Genomic DNA, 20,653 nt, shown 5'->3' with positions numbered 1-20,653 from the left:
GGAAATTGAGGAGTAAATTTGTGCACAATTTGTGGAGGTGTGTAAAAACAATAACAATAGGGTAATTATATTAGATGATTTCAACTTTCTCAACATTAATTGGGAAAGACATAGTGTTAAGGGCTTGGATGGAGTGGATTTCTTGAATGTGTACAGGAGAACTTTTTAGGTCAATATGTAGAGGGTCCAACAAGGGACGGCGCATTGCTGGACCTAATTCTGAGGAATGAAGCCGGACAGGTGGCTGAGGTGGTGATGGGGGAGCATTTTAGTGGTAGTGACTACAGTATGGTACAATTTAAGCTTGTTATGGACAAATAAATAGACAAGTTGCAAAAAAAATGTTTTGGAATTAGGGAGAGCGGATTTTAGTAAAATAAGGCAGGATCTGGCCAAGGTAGACTGGGAACAGCAACTTGTGGGGAAATCTACAGAGGAGCAGTGGGGGGTGTTCAAAAAGGAAATGGGGAGGGTACAGGCTCAACATGTTCCCTCTAGGGTGATAGGAAGGAGTAACAAGCCCAGAGAACCATGGATGACCAGAGATATTCAGGATACGATGAGAAGGAAAAGAGAGGCTTTTAGCAGGTACAAGGGGAGCAAATCAGCAGAGGCATTAGTGGAATACAGGAAGTGCAGGATGGAGCTTAAGAAAGCAAGTAGGAGAGCAAAGAGGGGATATGAGAAAGCTCTGGCTGGTAAAAGTAGGGAAAATCCCAAGATATTCTATAAGTATATCAATGGGAAGAGGATAACCAGGGGAAGAGTAGAAGAGAGACTGCGAGGTTCTTGAACAAATTGATATAGGGAGTGACAAGATATTGGAGGTGTTGGCAGGCTTAAAAGTGGACAAATCTCCAGGTCCGGATGATTTGTGTCCCAGGCTGCTGAGGGAGGCAAGGGAGGAGATCGCAGGGGCTCTGACCCAAATTTTTAATTCCTCTCTGGCCACGGGGGGTGGTGCCAGAGGACTGGAGAACAGCTAATGTGGTTCCGCTATTTAAGAAGGGTTGTAGAGATAAGCCAGGGAACTACAGACCAGTGAGTCTCACGTCACTGGTAGGGAAACTATTGGAGAAAATTCTGAAGGAGAGAATCTATCTCCATTTGGAGAGGCAAGGTTTGATCAGGGATAGTCAGCATGGCTTTGTCAGAGGGAGGTCGTGCCTAACAAATTTGATTGAATTTTTTGAGGAGGTGACCAGGTGTGCGATGAGGGTAGTGTAGTTGATGTAGTTTATATGGATTTCAGCAAAGCCTTTGACAAGGTCCCACATGGGAGACTTATAAAGAAGGCAAATGCACATGGAATACAGGGTAAATTGATAAGGTGGATTCAAAATTGGCTTAGTTGTAGGAGACAGAGGGTAATGACCGAAGGCTGCTTTAATGACTGGAAGCCAGTGTCCAATGGCGTACCACAGGGATCTGTGCTGGGTTCCCTATTATTTGTCATTTATATAAACGACATAGATGACTATGTGAGGGGTAGAATTAGTAAGTTTGCAGATAACACAAAGATTGGCCGGGTGGTTAACAGTGAGGTTGAGTGTCTTGGGCTACAGGAAGATATAGCCGGGATGGTCAAATGGGCAGATAAGTGGCGAATGGAATTTAACCCTGAAAAGTGTGAGGTGATACACTTTGGAAGGAGTAATCTGACAAGGAAGTATTCAATGAATGGCATGACACTAGGAAATACTGAGGAACAAAGGGACCTTGGCTTGTGTGTCCATAGATCTCTGAAGGCGGAGGGGCATGTTACTGGGGTGATGAAAAAGACATATGGGACACTTGCAGTCGAGGCATAGACTACAAAAGTAGGGAGGTCATGTTGGAGTTGTATAGAACCTTGGTGAGGCCATAGCTGGAATACTGTGTGCAATTCTGGTTGCCACATTATAGGAAGGATGTGATTACACTGGAGGGGGTGCCGAGGAGATTCACCAGGATGTTGCCTGGGATGAAACATTTAAGTTATGAAGAGAGGTTGGATAGACTTAGGCTGTTTTCTTTGGAACAGAGAAGACTTAGGGGCGACCTGATCGAGGTGTACAAGATTATGAGGGGCATGGACAGGGTGGATAGGGAGCAACTGTTCCCCTTAGTTGAAGGGTCAGTCACAAGGAGACACAAGTTTAAGGTGAGGGGCAGGAGGTTTAGGGGGGATGTAAGGAAAATCTTTTTTACCCAGAGGGTGGTGACGGTCTGGAATGCGCTGCCTGGGAGGGTGGTGGAGGCAGGTTGCCTCACATCCTTTAAAAAAGTACCTGGATGAGCACTTGGCACATCATAACATTCAACGCTATGGGCCAAGTGCTGGTAAATTAGATTAGGTTGACATGTAGGTCAGGTGTTTCTCACGTGGCGGTGCAGAATTGATGGGCCGAAGGGCCTCTTCTGCACTGTGATTCTGTGAGGACACTACCCCGAGGAACTCCTGCAGTGATGTCCTGGAGTTGAGATGACTGACCTCCAGCAACTACAACCATCTTCCTTTGTGCTATTTATGACTCCAAACAGTAGAGAGTTTACCCCCTGATTCCCATTGACTCCAGTTTTGCTGGGCTCCTTGATGTCACACTTGGTCAAGTGTAGCCTTGATGCCAAGGGCAGTCACTCTCACCTCACCTTGGGAGTTCAGCTCTTTTGTCCATGTTTGAACCAAGGCTGTAAGGAGGGTAGAAGCTGAGTGGCCCTGGTGGAACCCAAACTGGACGTTAGTGAGTAGGTTATTGCTAAGCAAGTGTCGCTTGATAGCATAGTTGATGATCCCTTCCATTAATTTACTGATGGAGAGTAGACTGATGGGGCAATAAATAGCCGGGTTGGATTTGTCCTGCTTTTTGTGTACAGGACATACCTGGGCAATTTTCCACATGGCTGGGTAGATGCCAGTGTTGTAGCTGTACTGGAACAGCTTGGCTAGGCGTACAACAAGTTCTGGAGCACAGAAAATTGTCAGGGCCCATAGCCTTTGTGGTATCCAGTGTCTTCTACCATTTCTTGATATCATGTGGAATCGAGTTGGCTGAAGACTGGCACCTGTGATGCTGGGGACCTCCGGCGGAGGCCAAGATGGATCATCCACTCGGCACTTCTGGTTGAAGATTTTTGCAAATGCTTCAGCCTTATCTTTTGCACTATGTGCTGGGCTCCCCCATCAATGAGGATGGGGATATTTGTGGAGCTTCCTCCTCCAGTGAGTTGTTTAATTGTCCACCACCATTCATGACTGGATGTGGCAGGACTGCAGAGCGTAGATCTGATTCGTTGGTTGTGGGATCACTTAGTTCTGTCTATCACTTGTTGCTTAGGTGTTTGGCACTTAAGTAGTCCTGTGTTATAGCTTCAGTAGGTCGATGCCTCATTTTTAGGTATGCCTGGTGCTGCTCCTGGCATGCCCTCCTACACTCTTCATTGAACCCCTGGCTTGATGGTAATGGTAGAGTTGAAGATATGTCAGGCAATGAGATTACAAATTGTGTTCAAGTACAATTCTGCTGCTGCTGATGGCCCACAGCACCTCATGGATGCCCAGTCTTGAGTTGCTAGATCTGATCGAAATCTATCCCATTTGGCACGGTGGCAGTGTCACACAATACGATGGAGGGTGTCCTCAATGTGAAGGCGGGACTTCATCTCCACAACCACTGTTCGGCGGTCACTCCTACCAATACTGTCATGGACAGATGCATCTGTGGCAGGCAGGTTGGTGAGGATGAGGTCAAGTATGTTTTTCCCTCTTGTTGGTTCCTTCACCACTTGCTGCAGACCCAGTCTAGCAGCTATGTCCTTTAGGACTCGGCCAGCTTGGTCAGTAGTGGGGCTACCGAGCCAATCTTGGTGGTGATTGAAGTCCCCTACCCAGAGTACATTCTGCACCCTTGCCACCCTCAGTGCTTCCTCCAAGTGGTGTTCAACATGGAGGAGCACTGATTCGTCAGCTGAGGGAGGGCAGTGCATGGTAATCAGCAGGACGTTTCCTTGCCCATGTTTGACCTGATGCCATGGGACTTCATGGGGTCCAGAGTCGATGTTGAGGACTCCCAGGGCAACTCCCTCCCGGCTGTATACCACTGTGCCGCCACCTCTGCTGAGTCTGTCCTGCCAGTGGGACAGGACATAGCCAGGGCTGGTGATGGTGGTGTCTGGGACATGACCTCTGAGATATGATTCTGCGAGGATGACCATGTCAGGCTGTTGCTTGACTAGTCTGTGCGACAGCTCTCCCAATTTTGGCACAAGCCCCCAGATGTTAGTAAGGAGAACTTTGCAGGGTGGACGGGGCTGCGATTGCTGTTGTCATTTTTGGTGCCTAAGTTGATGCCGAGTGGTCCGTCCGATTTCATTCCTTTTCCTTCATTTTTGCCCTTTCTCAGGTGAATACTGAAGGAGATCAGTGAATGGCAGGAGGTTTATGTTGCTTCCCTCAGACTTCTTAAGTGTAGTAAATATATTGGTCCCCCTCAGCACTAGTGCTTGAAGTCGAAATGCTGCAAGATGATCCCTGTTGCATGAAGTTGGACAAGTGCAGTGCTTCTGGCCGACCCCTGTACAATAACATTTTAACAATGTGGAATGCCAACAATTTCTATCAGGCTTGGGCCAGACCATTCCTAGCTCCTACTCCTACATTTAAGGTCCCCTTTAATAGATTTAATGACCTATGTATTGGAGAAGTACGCTTTAAAGTGCCCAATTAACTTTCTAGAGGCAATACAGTAGCTATGTATAATAACTGTAATGTGCTCTCTTTATTTGTTTTATTACAGGATTTGAGATGCTGCAGGAGTTACCATCACCTAAATTCCAGTTTGGAGGAAAGATTGGAAATAGTGTAACAGCGCTGGTTTTCAGACGGAAGTAATAAGTCAGGATAACTGCAGATCACAAGACTCTCCCAGCGTTCAGCTCCAAACTGCTGCCCTTCTAGAACCAAAATTACTTGAACAAACTGCAACTCGTTCCATGAGATTTGATTTTCGATTATTTATGTGTCTAAATTTCAAAATCCTGCTAGTCAATGGACACTTCTTTGTGAAAATGATTACTTTCAGCCTGAGACCAATCACTCAATGAAGCCTGACGCCGTAACTAAAATGGTTATAAAAATGTACCCTAAAATGGTCTGTGACTTTTCTAATGAAGGACTTGTTATTATTCCCCTCCTTGCCCCACTGCAGACTGTAACATCACACAGTATTCACAAAGTGCACTAATGGCCTCTGGTGGCAGCAGACTGGGAATGCATGAATGTGTGGCATCACATTAACACGATCTGTACTTGGGAAGAACTTCAGTGTGAAAACAACAGATTGCAGTTCAGTCACTTATTCCAAGAATGCAGTGGATTCAGAATTGCCTTATTTTGCACCATGTTCAAAATCTGCATGAAAAGACATCAGAGATTGTTTTGGTGGGTGTTACTTGTCAGAATGATTGTGGGTGATTTGAAAGCTGTAAAGAACGTTTGCTCTCAAATTTAAAAGATGTCAGTCAATGCATTGTATAGGGTTTGCATATTTAAAATGTAGGTATTTACAAGTTAGTGTGCCTTGGCAAAGATGGATTGCTTGTGACAGGCAGTGACCTTGGTAAATAAGACTTGTTGAAAAAAAAAACTGATGCAACGTGTAAAATTTAGAATTGGTACTTGAGAAGCCAGGAATTACTGCTGGAAGTAGTAACTTATAAAATGGAAAGGTGGGAGGAGAAAATCACAGCTCTGTGTTGAATTTGGCCATGACGTAGCATCTTAGCACAGCAAAGTACGAGTCCAATGCTGTTAAAGGGACGTCCTTGAATATTTTCCTTTGTTCCTAACTTTCCTGATTTCCTTTTTCCCTTGTTTTTCTTTGACCATTTTTCCCCCTCTATTCTGAAGGTGCCAATCTTTGCTGGAATACAAATTACTAGTTTTAGAAAGACGCACCATCCGACAATCAACCTTTCAGTATCTTGCAACCCCTTACTATTTCACCCCAGCGGCTAGCTTTCACAAGTATTCTGATAAACTATTTGATTGTGGAGAGCATCATAGGCAATCCCAATTCTATCCCACTTTATTAACCACACCTGATCTGGAATAAGGGCAATGGTAAGTTATTGCCCCTCCCCTTCCCATCATGCTTAGGGCATTTGAAGCCATTTGGGGATGAAATTGGCCTTTAGCAGAAGCAAAAAACAGTCAATTTTGAATTGCAGCCATTTTACTCCTCGTCCATTTTTTTCTGTTGCCTTCAATGGAAAAGAGGTGTAAAGTGGTCTGTCAGTTTGCTAACATCTGTTTTGCTTGACTGCCAAAGACCAGTTTCACCTCCGTTATATTTGCTTGCATTATTGCCCTGGAAAAGATTAGTTATCTTGGAGAAAAAGAATCAAATCCAATTGCAATGGGTAATGGGGCTTCTGGTTCCATTTTCTCGCCCTAGCCCCAGTTTACTGAGGCTAATATTGGTCCACCTGTTGGCACCTTGACTGAGATCAGATCACACCTGTGAACTTGCTGGTTAACATGGATTAGTACCACAACAGGCGAATTTACATCTTGAACCATCAGAAGAGTTCAATTCACCTTTTTTGTGGAGCAATGCACAATCAATGGGCTTACAGTGCGTCTGAAGACAATAATTCAAATGAGTGATTTTGATACTTCCCAGATAGATATTTGTTATGTCCCACTGCTTTCAGAAAATAACAAATTTTACTTGGTGTGTTTTAATCATTTAACCTCAGGAAGAATTATGTAAGTGAGCTGGCAATAAATACAACTGATGCCAGTCTTAAATTTATACTATATTTTTTCATCAATTAGAGAAACATACAATAGAAATCCAGATCTTAGCTTCTTGTGATAAAAATGATCTGTGTGTTGAAAGATAGGCTGTTGGGTCATATAACATTTTTGAAAAGAGGTCTCTTCCCATCCTTATTTAACTCTATCAGCATAACCCTGTATTCCCTTCTTCCATCTAGTTGTATCTGCTTATCTAGTTTCCTCTTAAATGCATCTATAATATTCACCTCAGTTACTCTCATGGTAAAGAAGTTTCTTCTGAATCCCTATTTGATTTCTTGGTGACTATTTTTGTTGGCTTATAGTTTTTCTCTGATGGAATAGTTTGTGTGCGGGAGCTAGCCCACTTGAACAGCACCTCACCCCCAACCTTAAACATTCTCTCCTTCCACCACCGACATGCAGTGGTACCAGTAGGTACCATCTACAAGATCCAATGCTGAATCGCACCAGGGCGCCTATGACAGCACCTTCCAAACCCATAACCTCTACTACCTAGAAAGACAAGGGCAGCAGATGCATGGGAACACCACCATCTGCAAGTTCCCCTTCAAGCCACACAGCTTCTGGACTTGGGACCACATCACTGTTCCTTTACTGTTGCTGGGTCAAAATCCTAGAACTCCCTAATAGCACTGTATGTGTACCTACAACACATGGACTGCAGGGGTTCAAGAAGGCAACTCACCACCACCTCAAGGGCAATTAGGGGTGGACAATAAATGCTGGCCTAGCCTGAGACACTCGCATCCCACAAAAGGTTAAAAAGAATGCACTCCTTTTCAAAGATAGTCAGAAAAAATTCAAATGAGTATTGATCCAGAAACCTGCTTAAGTCCAATGTGTTTTTATTAGAACCACTTGCTCCCTGGCTGACTACTCACCCAGGAGGAACATACTTGGAAGTATGCAGAAGCATACGCTTGGAACAGCTACAACAAAATATCTCAAGCACATAAGAACAAGAGTAAGTAATTTGGATCTTGAGCCTTATAAAATGTCTTCTGGAAGTCCACATATAGAACATCTAGAGGCATTCTCCTATCCACCATGTTAATGACTTCAAAAAATTCAATTACTTTCATTCTGACTCTGATCAACTGTTAATTGCCCAAGCGCTCAGCCTCTTAAACATATACACCAAGTATCTCAGTATTGAAATTATCCCTTGTTGCAGCTGGAAGATTAGTTGTTACTTTTCAGCTCTTTTCTAATGGAATTTTCGACCCAGTGATGCCACTTTGCATTACATTCCTTCACCTGAGAGACCTGTTTTGGTCTTAGATTGTGTCAATGTTACCTTCTGATCTTCCAGTTAGACATCTTAATCAAAGTTGGGAAGTTGCTTCATGCATGTTATTCTCCCTCCAATTAAATATTTAGCTTCTGTATTAAATCTGGTTAAAAACTTGGCCAAAATGAGGAGGATGAGTTTGGGTCAAAGGCTCTGTAGGACCCAAATTCACAGGCAATCACACACATTGAGTGTTCAACCACTTCCTTCATTCTGTTAATTGAGGATAATTTTGAAAAATACTGCTTTCCCTTTTTTATGGAAGAAGTTTAAAATATTGAGGCCTTTTAAGAATAAATAATGATATCTGTTGTATTCTCATGTGTGCAAAACTATCAAGTGAACAGCAGGTGGTGTTATATGCCACACAGACTAGTCACCCAGAACATTGGAAAAATGATATATTTGGCCAGCTTCTCTAGATTGGTATATTCTTTAACTAAAGTAACTTTGTAACACTTCCTCTTAAGTGTTGCCTTTTTCACCTAGCAAACATTTGAATTTTGCTCATTTAAACACTGAAATAAAGTAGTGGATATTGAAAGTTAAGTGAACCAGATTTAATACAGCAATCATGTTGACAATTTCCTATTGACAAAATGGCAAGTTTTAAATAAATTCCTTTTTTTTCAAATATCTAGTGGGAACTTGAAGGAAGAAACCGTTATTACCAATAGAGATCTGATATGAAAGCCAACAACTTGCATTTCTATCATGCTTCTCTAATACAGATACCTCAAAATGTTTTACAGGGCGGAGGACAACAAACAGGAGGGAGGGAAGGGCTATGAGGGAGAAAAACAAAGTCAAAGAGAAGGGTCTTAAGGATCATTTTGAAGGTGAGAAGGGAGTGATAAGGCAATGAAGCTGAAACAGGGTGTCCTAGAGGATACAGGCATGATGGCTGAAGGGTTGACCATTGATGTTAAGGGATAGCAAATGAGAAGTAGGACAGTGGAAGAAATGCAGAGAATGTGCATAAAGAGCCAGAGCTGGAAGAGAAGATGAGATAAGCAGCACAATGCCTAGATGTGATTTGAAGGGGAGGATAAGAATCATAAAATCTTACAATGGAGAAGGAGGAGCCATTCAGCCCATCAGGCCTGTGCCAGCTCTTGGGTGGAGAACATAATTAATCCCACTACCCCTGTTCTTTCCCTATAGCCCTGCAAATTATTTCTTTTCAGGTATATGCCCAAATCTCTTTTGCAAGTTATTATTAAATCTGCTTCCGTCATCCTTTCAGGCAGTGCAATAGAATATTAAAATTGAGTTGTCTTTCTGTTCCCAGGAAGATCCTCAAGGCTTTGAGAAGGGAGCGACACTGATTAGGATAAAGAGGAGGTTAAAGAGATTAACTCCAGTGGAACTGTTTGACAAAAGGAATCAATGAGTTAATTCGAATGATTACCGGGAAAAATCTGGCATTAGTTGTTGTACAAAGGATGCCTAGATTTGAGGCAGAGAGAGAGAGAGATTGGCGGTAAGTTTATCCAGGGGCAATGTAAGTATGCACATATATAGGAGTTTGTCTGGAGAGTTGAACAAGACAGTAGGGTGAGCTTGGAATCATATATTGGAAAAGATCAAAAGTATGAGAGGATATACATTGGGCAGAGGGTACAAGCCAATAGAGGGAGGGGAAGGGTGGCAAAGCAGAAGAGCTTGCGTCTGGGTTTGGGGTCATTTTGTATTCACAGTGGAAATGGGAGCCATGGAATTTAAAACATTAAACAGAGGTTACAACATTAACATCAAACAGCAATGCTAAGAGTTTAAGGACAGGGATTGGTCAAAGAAGCAGTGCCTGAAGCAGGAAATAGTTCAGACAGTCAGGAGTCATGATCAGGCAGGAAGTCAGAGACCAGTTTGTGACCTGCATGAAGATCACAGAACAAACTAGAATCTGCACAAAGGTCAGTAAAGTAATCCAGCACAGGAGTCAAAGGCGTCTTAAGTGCAAGTCAAAGAATCTGGTGTCTGCATAATAACATGAAGTAGATAGTATGGAATATGTTAGTCTTGATTACTTAATTTAATTTTGTTGTGCTTGCTACATGTCTCAGTGTCACACAGGACAGCGCCATCAACCTGTGTGTAATTAGAGTTCGTCGACTAAGTCGACCATCCACACCTAGTATTACCAGATGCACTGAAATAACCTTGCATGGTGTGTTTCTTGTCCTTCTCAGAACAACTCTGTCGGCAATACACCTATACGTTTGTCATTTTAATTTTGCTTGAAATATCATCCCTACTATGTGCAAGACACTGCAATTAACAGCAGTGAAGCCTTACTTTTTGATTTTCTAATGCTATCTTGAAGAATCTGTTAAAGATGTGAAATTTCCTGGTGGTACAATAAGGGTTCCTGAAATGTAAATTGTACTGAATAACCCATGTTAATTATGTCACTATTGATGTTCAATAACCTCAATATATATGAATAACCATACATCCAATTGCAGCTTCCTGGTTCCATTATTTTCAAAAATATTTGACCTTTCTGTTTTCTAAACATACTAGCCATCCTTTATGTTGTACCAAAATGATTTGGTAACTTGTTCACAATACTATGTTAGTTTTGGCGCCTGTTCTTTATCCTCATTTTCTACTGTGGTAAGAATGACAATTTAGAAGCTGTGATTTGTGAAGTAGTGTGTTTTCAATTATTTCTGTATAGTGTTGTAAACAAGCCAATTTATGGAAATGAGTTGCCCTGGGGTGACGGTTGAGGTACAGCGAAATACTTTCACTTGGTACTGCTGGCTTTGTAGTGAACAACTCTGTAGCGAACAAGCTGACTGCACATTCGCTGAGTGTGCCATATTTCAGCTGTTACCAAGTAACCTAAATTCCTCCCATTTTTCTGATTGACTGCTGCTATCCTGCTATCCTTACATATTATCCAATAGCATTTTTTTCTTTGCCCTCCCCATCCAAAAACCCATAATACCCACCATCTGCACTCAACTTTGCTGCCCATGGCCCAGAGACCTGGATTGAAGGTTTTTGTTTTCAAACCCTTTGAAGGCCTCACTGTTCTCCTTTTTGTGTACATTCTTCAGCTATTCATTGTAGCCCATATCCTCTATTCCATATCCTCTGGATTAACCCTTGCTCCCTCTGCTTGACTACTGCCTGATCTTTTAGTCATTACATCTCTGCCCTCTGAATCTTTCTTTCAAAATCTCTTTGCCTTGCTACATCTCTTTCAACTCTCAAAACTTTCCTTTGACTTTACATTTAATCTGCAACTCCTCAAATTCCTTTACTGCCCTTCTCTTCCACTTTTTTATAAATTCATTTATGAAATGTGGGTGTCAATGGCAAGGCCAGCATTTACTGCCCATTCCTAATTGCCCTTGAGAAAGTGGCAGTGAGCCATCTTCTTGAACTGCTGCAGTTTATGTGGTGTAGACATACTCACAGTGCTGTTCAGGAGGGAGTTCCAGGACTTTGACCCAGTGTTATGACATGGCAGGTGATGTGTGTCTAGCAGACCAAATCCACAAGAGAACATGGCCACGCTATCATAACAATTTTGCAATTTGTATTTATTATAAGAAGATCTGTGCACTGAATTCAGAAGTAATGAGTCCACTAATACCTTTTAGAGATTTAAAAAATTAACTTAAAACATTTATTAACAAAAGAAAACATTTCAAGCACATACATAAGATTACAATTACTTAATACTATAACAAATCCCAAAATTCCTAACTAACCTGACTCCTAACTACACACCCTCTTTAAGGCAACAGTCCAAAATAGATTTTAAATTTAGATAGGCAATCCAGTAAGTTTACCACAGCACCCACTCGACAGTGAAATGCCAAAGGCTTTTCCCCAACTTTAGCTAATGTATACAGCAGACTTCTGCAAAAGTAGCTTTTCCCCAAGACTATTTTTACATGGTCCTTTTAGATCTTACATGGCCACGTAACACAGCCTTTCATCCTTCTTTATATATGTTTCTCTCTCTTTAATCTGTAAATTTCATTCTTTTATATGTCTTTGCAAATTTACTTTTCCCATAACATGTTCTCAAGGGCAACTAGGAATGGGCAATAAATGCTGGCCCAGCCAGCGAAGCCTACATCCCGTGAACGAATAAAATAAATACTTTCATGACACCAGTGACAGTGAAGGAACAGCAATGTAGTTCCAAGTCAGGATGGTGTGTGGCTTTGGGGAGGGAGCTGAATTTACAGGTGGTCGTCATCCCATGTACCTGCGGCCATTGTCCTTCTAGGTGGTTGTGGTTATGCATTTGGAAGATGCTGTCAAAGGAGCCTTGGCAAGTTTCTGCAGTATATCTTGTAGATGGTGCAGCCATGGTGTGCCTGTGATGGAGGGAGTGAACATTAAGGTGGTGGATGGGGTGCCAATCAAGTTGTCCAAGGTCTTGAGCATCTTGAGTGTTGTTGTGCTCATCCAGGCAAGTGGAGAATATTCCATTAATCTCCTGATTTGTGCCTTGTGGATGGTGGACAGGCTTTGGAGAGTCAGGAGGTGAGTTACTCACCGCAGGATTCCCAGCCTCTGACCTGCTCTTGTAGCCACAGTATTTATATGGCTGGTCCATTTCCATTTCTGATCAATGGTGATGCCCAGGATTTTGATGGTGGGGGAATTCAGTGATGGTAATGCCATTGATTGTCAGGGGAAGATGGTTAGAATCTCTATTGTTGGAGATGGTCAATGCCTGGCACTTGCGTGGAGCACTTGCTACTTACCAATTATCAGCCCAAGCCTGGATGTCGTCCAGGTACTTTGAATGGCACTGACCATTGTGCAATCGGCAGCCAATATCCCCATTTCTGACCTTATGATGGAGGGAATGTCATTGATGCAGCTGAAGATGGACCCATAACAATGCCTGAGGAGCTTCTGCAGTGATGTCCTGGGGATGAGATGATTGGTTTCCAACAGCTATATTCCTTTGGGCTAGGTATGACTCTAGCCAGTGGAGAGATTTCCCCCTTATTCCCATTGACTGCAACTTTATTAGAGTTCTGTTATGATGTGGCAGGTGGTATTGGGCAGGCTGACCAAATCCCAAAGGGAAACTTGGCCACGCTCTCACAGTGATTTTGCCATTTGTATTTATTATGAGGTTTGTGCACTGAAGTCAGAAGTAATGAGTCGACTATCATCTTTAGAGATTTTGAAGATTAAATTAAAACATTTATTAACAAAAGAAAAAAAACTTAAACACATAAGACTACTGTTAGACAGTTACATTTAGTTTTATAACAGTTCTCACAAGATTTCTACTTAACAAAAACTCCCAAGAAAGGCAACACTTCAAATAGGTTTTTAATCTATAAAACATCCAGCAATATTACTGCAAGGATGCACTGTTGCGGTAAGGGGGGTATTTCACAGCTTCTTTCTCCCTCTCAATTCAACTATGGAATTCAAAAACCTTTAACAAAACCTTGCTTTCTGGAACAGTAAATTTCTCCAGGGTGACTAGAGGCTTTTCCACAAGTCTGTTTCACACAATGCACCTTTGAAGATCTCACTTGGTCACTACCCACACAGCTTTCCATCTTTAAATATATTTCTACCCTTTTGATCTGTAAATCCAATTGTTTCGACCTTTCTTTGGAAGTTACTTTTCCCAGAATATAAAAATCTTTAATGTTGTCACTATGGCCAGCGCTTTTGGGAAAAATAAACTTAATAACTTTGCCTTATTTATCTTGTCAGTTGTAAACACCTTATTATGTCCCTTTGAAAATCAAGCAACCTCTGAGCTTATCTAAAAACTGCAAAATCCATTCACACTGCATCTGTTGGGACCTTATCTTAGCTTACCTCATCTTCATTTCAAATGCCTGTTTTACCCCAATTCTTTTTGATAATTCAAATCTTGCATTCTGTCTGTCTGCAGTTTAATTAAACTAGACACACGTGTACACACACACATACACACACACAAACATACATTCACAGCCCCCATGAGCGTGCTTTAAAATATCCCACAGTAATATTAGGGAAAAAAAAGATCTTTCTTTGACACCTACATCATTATGGAGAAATGAACTGTCATAATTCTAAAAGTTTCATTTTCTCAACCCATCTTACATTACTTACCTTACCTATATACACAAAACTATTGCACTACCAGGTACATGCACTAACATGACAATACATACAAAGCCTTTGTATCAACAGAGATAATTTCAGTCCATTGTCCATGTTTTAAATGTTCAATCCTTTGAACTTTAAACTCTTGACAATGCATCTGCAATTAAATTTTCTTGCCCAGCCACGTGTATAATCTGCAATTTAAACTGTTGCAATAATAAACTCCATCTGAATAGTCTGAGACTTTGGTCTCGAAATTTTAAATGATTGTGGTCTGTATAAACAATTGTTTCTGAAGAATTGCTTGCAACATAAACCTCAAAATGCTGCAACACTAACAACAGACCGAGGGTCACTTTTTTGATGATTGAGTACTTTTCTGATGTACATTCAGCTTCTTTGGAAAGTACCCTACCAGCTTTTCAATTCCTGTTTCACCTTTTGGTAACAACATAGCACCAATACTCAAATCACTTGCATCAATTGCCAACTTAAACTGCTTGGCATAATTAGGTGCTGCCAAAACTGGTGTAGTAGTCGACACAATTTTTAAACTGTCAAATGCATTCTGACACATGTGTCCATTGAAACTTCCTGTTTTGTTTTTAGTAGTTCAGTCAATGGAGCAACCACACTGCTAAAATTTGGTACAAACTTCTGATAAAATCCACTCATGCGCAGAAATCTCAAAACTTTCCGTTTTGTTGTGGACACTGGGAAATTCACAATGGCTTTTACTTTCTACTTTCACATTTCATGGGCCATCTGACCATGTCCAACAGTATGGCCTGGATATGTAACTTGTGCTTTTGCAAATTCCCTCTTAGCCAAGTTCACCACCAAATTAGCTTCTTGCTGTTGATCAAACAGTTCTTTCAGATGCTGTAAATGGTCCTCCCACGTTTGACTGAAAACTACCAAGTTGTCAATGTAAACAGCAAAATTTCTCAGTCCTGCAATTACTTTATTTTTCAGTCTTTGAAATGTTGCTGGTGCATTTCTCATATCAAATGGCGTAACTTCAAGCTGATATAGTCCATCTGGTGTTACAAAAACCAATATCTCTTTTGCTCTTTCTGATAACAGTACTTGCCAATATTCTCTCAGCAAGTCAATCTTTGTGATAAACTCTGCCCCACTTTCTCAATACAATCTTCTAACTGCGGAATAGGATATGAATCTGCTTTTGTCACTGCGTTTACTTTTCTGTAATCCACACACAATCATTGCATTCCATCCAGTTTCAGCACCATCACAATGGGTGAACTCCAGTTGCTACAACTAGACTCTATGATGTCATTTTGAAGCATGAATCCAATTTCTTTTTGCACTTGAGCTAATTTTACTGGATTTAATGTATAAAGACGTTGCTTTATTTAAACTGAATCTCCCACATCTGCATCATGCATTGCTAAATTTGTTTTCCCCAGCTTATTCCCACAAATAGCTTTGTATGACTGCAATAGCTTTTCCAAATCACTTTGACACTTTCCTAGAAGGTAACCCAGTATTACATTTAAAATTTTAAGTACCCCTTCATTGTCCAATTTAGTTAGAGCGAAGTCAATTTCAGAATCCTTCATTTCTACCTCTTTCTCCTTATCTACCACCACTAATACCTCCTCCTGGTTATCTTCCCTGTCAAAGTACATTTGAAGAATATTTACATGACACACCCTTTGCTTCTTTCTTCTACCTGGAGTATTTATTAAATAATTTACTTCACTCAGTCTCTGTTCAGTCCTGTAAGGCCCAGTAAACCTTGCCTTTAATAGTTTGCCTGACTGGCAACAAGACTAACACCTTCTCTCCAGCAACAAAACTACGAGCTTCTGCCCTCTTATCTGCACTTGTCTTCATCGCCTGCTGTGATATCTTTGAATGTTCCTTAGCTAAGTCACATGCTCTGTTCAATCTTTCTCTGAATTTTGTCACATAATCTAGGAGAGTAGTTTCCAAACTTTGACCCACTAGCTTCTCCTGAATCAACTTATGTGGTCCCCTTACTTCATGACCATGGACTAATTCAAAAGGACTAAACCCTATTGATTCGATAGTCCATCCCTAATAGCAAATAACAAGAATGGAATCCCTCAATCCCAGTCCTGTGGGTAGTCTTGACTATATGCTCTCGTCATAGTTTTCAAAGTTTGATGCCATCTCTCTAAAGCACCTTGTGATTCAGGGTGATAAGCTGATGACTTAAACTGCTTTATCCCCAGGCTGTTCATTAATTCCTTAAACAACTGTGACATGAAATTTGAACCCTGATCCAACTGTATTTCTTTTGGTAACACATATCTTGTAAAGAATTTGGTCAACTCCTCTACAATCCTCTTTGTTGTAATATTTCGTAAAGCTATCGCTTCTGGAAATCTTATAGACACACCCATGTTTGTCAGCAAGTACTGATTTCCACTTTTAGTCTTAGGAAGGGGCCCTTCGGAATTAATCAGGACCCTGGTAAAAGGTTCCTCAAATGCTGGAATTGGAATTAAAGATGCAGGTTTAATCACTGCTTGAGATTTTCCTGTCACCTGACATGTGTGACATGTTTTACAGGATTTGACTACATGCAGTCCTGGCCAATAAAAATGTTTTTGTATTTTCACTTGAGGTTTCCTAATTCCTGAATGTCCAGCTTTTGGAATTTCATGACCCACACTCAATACTTCATTTCTGCATCCAGATGGGATAATTATTTGATGTACAACCACCCACTTTTCATCCGCTGGAATATGAGACAGTCTCTTTTTCCTCATTAACACATTCCCTTTAAGGTAATAATATTCTGGAATACATTCTGCCTCTGTTTCTGAACAAGTTACCTGATATAACTGCTTTATTCGTGGATCTTTCTGCTGTAACTCTACTAATTTCCCTGAGCTAAACACTTCAGCCTCACTCTCTTCCACCTTCTCTTCCTGCACAATCTTTTCAAAGACAGATCCAGCTAACTGGATGTCAGTGTCCTTCCCCTATATTTTAGATTCTTCCTCTCCTGTTTCAACCCGTGGTTTGTGATCTCGTTACTGCACAATCCGGAAATGATCCAGGATGCTCTTTCTGCAGCATGTCTGCTGAATGCATCTTCACAGGCTGCTCGACTACAGTAGGCATCACCAACATCTGTGACCCAGTTATATCATTACCTAGGATAAATTGAACCCCTGCAATGAGCAATTTTTCCACTACCCCAACAATTACCTCACCTGTTTTCAACTTACTTTTTAAATTTACTTTCCACAATGGAATAGGTTTAGCATCTCCTTGAATTCCATTTATTACCACACTTTCCTGCAATACCCCCTCTGGGTAACAAATAGCACTATGCCATAACATTAAGGACTGACTAGCCCCTGTGTCCCTTAAAAGTTTAAAATCTTTGCCTGTTCCACCCTGTACACATAGACTTTCCCTTCACATACAAAATCTTTAAACATTTCTGTAAGCTGCCCTTCAGAACTCCCTTGGGTAAATTATGAATACATTCCCGCTTCTTTACCTACCACTGATTCTTCCTGCTCCACCTGTGCACAAACTTCTGGTTTTTCTTGCCTCTGGATCTCAGAAACCACTGTACTCTTATTTTCAGAATCTTTGTGTTCCAACAACTGCAATATGTTTTTCCTGTAACCTCCAGCACGTTGACTTTGTGTGCTCAACCGTATTACAATGGAAACATTTAAGTCTTCGAGTGTCACTTCTGCTCTCAGCACCTTCCTTTCTGGTCTGAGGAGAAACTTCCTGAGAAGTTCCAATTGCCCCTTCTCTTCCCTGACTACCTCCTTGACTGCCTGCCTTCCTTTTACCTTTCCACTTTCTATCCTTCTCGGATTTAAAAGGGTGATGGAAAAAAGTGTTTAGTCTCTGGACTAGCTCATAATCATCAGCAATCTCTGCTGCTTGCCTAGCCGTTTTAGCCCTCTGTTCTTCCACATGAGTTCTAACTAATGAAGGAATTGAATCTTTAAATTTTTTCAAAAGAATTACTTCTCTAAGAGATGTTGTCTCTACCTTTAATGCCTGTACCCAGCAGTCAAAATTACGTTGTGTTGATCTCTCAAGCTCAATATAAGGCTGTCCAGGCTGTTTCCTTACATTCCTAAATTTCTGCCTGTATGCCTCAGGAACCAACTCATATGCACTCAAAATAGCATTTTTATGGCATCATAATCCACAGATACTTCTTTTGACAATGATGCATATACCTCATGAGCTGTGCCTACCAACCTAGTCTGTAAAAGCAATGTCCAGATTTCTTGTGGCTATTTAATTTGCTTAGCTATCTTCTCAAATGAAATAAAGAACGCCTCTACATCTTTTTCCTCAAACTTAGGAACAGCCTGCACAAATGTAAACATCTCCCCACTGGATTTTGGTTTGAAAGTGGTTGTTTCCACATCAGGACCTTTCTCAGCATCTAAAGTCTCTTTTTTAACTTCCAGCCTTTTAAGCTAGTGTTCCCTTTCCCTTTCCTTTTCTCTTTCCTCCATTGATAACTTCTCCCTTTCCTGTTTTCTTTCTGTCTCCAGCCTTTCTGCTTGCTCCCTTTGAAATGCTCTCTCCTTTTCATTTTCTCTCTCTTTTGCTTCCAATTCAAGTTTTTTCATTTGCAACTGAATCTTAGCTAATTCAAGTGATTCACCCTTTGGAGAACATTGTCCCTTTAGTATCCATTCCAATTTTAAATGCTGTGCTGTTACTTCAATTTTGCCTGCTTTCTTCGCCTTTGCAGTTAATCCTAACTGCAACTTATCTGCCAATTCTGTTAACTTAGCCTTAGTTACTTTTTGTAAACCACTTTTTGTACACCAATCAGTGTTACATTTTCCATTCTCAGAAAAGCCTTAGCAATTGTTAAAGCCATATTTGCAGTCTAACCACTTGAAAATCCCTCAACATCAACTCCTGAGTTCAGTAGCCTTAAGATTCACCAACTCCAAGCCAAGCAAGGAATTTTTAAATTCCTGCAAAGAGCTCCCGGTTTTGTTAGGATATGGCAGATGGTATTTGCCAAGCTAGCCAAATCCCAAAGGGAAACTTGGCCACACTATCAACGATTTTGCAATTTATATTTATTACGAGAAGGTTTGTGCACTGAAGTCAGGAGTAATGAGTCCACTGCCACCTTTAGAGATTTTAAGGATTAAATTAAAACATTTATTAACAAAGAAAAAAAACTTAAACACACAAGACTACAGTTACACAGTTACATTTAATTTTATAACAGTTTTCACAATATTGCTACTTAACTAAACTCCCAACTACATTCCCCTTTTAGACAACACTCCAAATAGATTCTTAATCTATAAAACATCCAGCAATATTACCACAAACACCCACAAGTTGCTGTGAGGGAAGTATTTCACAGCTGCTTCCCCCCTCTCACTTGACAATGGAATTCTAAATCTTTTAACAAAACCTTGCTTTCTGGAACTGCAAATTTCTCCAGGGTGACTAGAGGCTTTTTCCACAAGTCCGTTTCACACAATGCACCTTTGAAGATCTCACTCAGTCATACCCCACACAGCCCTCCATCTTTCTTTAAATATATTTCCTCCCTTTTGATCTGTAAATCCAATTGTTTCAACCTTTCTTTGGAAGTTACTTTTCCCAGAATATAAAAACCTTTCGTGTTGTCATTATGTTGTCACTTCTGGGAAAAATAAACTTAATAACCTTGCCTTATTTATTGTGCCAGTTGTAACCACCTTTTCATATCCCTTTGAAAATCAAGCAACCTCTGAACTTATCTAAAAATTGCAAATTCCATTCGCACTGCATCTGCTGGGACCTTATCTTAGCTTACCCCATCTCCATTTCAAATGCTTGTTTTACCCCAATCCCTTTTGATGCGTCAAACCTTGCAGTCTGACTGTCTGTAGTTTAATTAAACTAGAGACGTGCACACGCAAGTGCACGCACACAAACACACACAGAAACACACCTTTGATTTTAACTCTTTTGTCCATATTTGGACCAAGGCTTTCATATGGTCAGGAGTTGAGTGGTCCTGGTGGAACCCAATCTAAGCATCAGTGAGCAAGTTACTGGTATGTGCTGCTTGATAGCACTTTCAATGACCCGTTCCATTACTTTGCTGATGATCAAGAGTAGGCTGGTGGGGTATGGTGGTAATCGGCCATGTTGAATTTGCCCTAGTTTTGTGGACAGGACATGCCCAGGCAATTTTCAAGATTGTCGGGGAGATGCCAATGTTGTAGTTGCACTGGAACAGCTAGGTTAGGGGTGCAGCTAGTTCTGAAGTACTACAGCTGGGGTGTTGTCAGAGCCCAACACCTTTACAGTATTTCAGTACCTTCAGCCGTTTCTTGATGTCACATGGAATGAAATAAATTGGCTGAAGACTGGCATCTGTGATTATGAGGACCTCAGAAGGAGGCTTAGATGATTCATCCACTCAGTATTTCTGGCTGAAGATGATTGAAAATGCCTCA

At 41.1% G+C, this 20,653-nt stretch overlaps 1 protein-coding gene across 2 annotated transcripts in view; it reads left to right on the top strand.

Annotated features, from left to right (window-relative positions):
* Window positions 1-10,555, top strand: part of eef1akmt2 (EEF1A lysine methyltransferase 2) — a 34,185-nt gene extending 23,630 nt beyond the window's left edge. The window contains exons 6-7 of one of the 2 annotated variants that reach the window (XR_013579753.1): window positions 4,776-5,419; window positions 8,825-10,555. Coding sequence is in view for 1 of the 2 variants with exons in the window: in XM_078564833.1 (XP_078420959.1) it covers window positions 4,776-4,870 (95 nt within the window). In the remaining variant the exon portion in view is untranslated. Of the gene's footprint in view, window positions 1-4,775; window positions 6,791-8,824 lie in introns of those variants that run through there. The other variant, XM_078564833.1, reaches the window with a different exon arrangement.
* The last annotated feature ends 10,098 nt before the right edge of the window (window positions 10,556-20,653 follow it).

Source organism: Cetorhinus maximus, chromosome 20 (assembly GCF_964194155.1).
Source record: "Cetorhinus maximus chromosome 20, sCetMax3.hap1.1, whole genome shotgun sequence".
NCBI lineage: Eukaryota > Metazoa > Chordata > Chondrichthyes > Lamniformes > Cetorhinidae > Cetorhinus > Cetorhinus maximus.
Note: the sequence above shows the minus strand (reverse complement) of the source record. Positions and strands in the feature narration are given on the sequence as shown.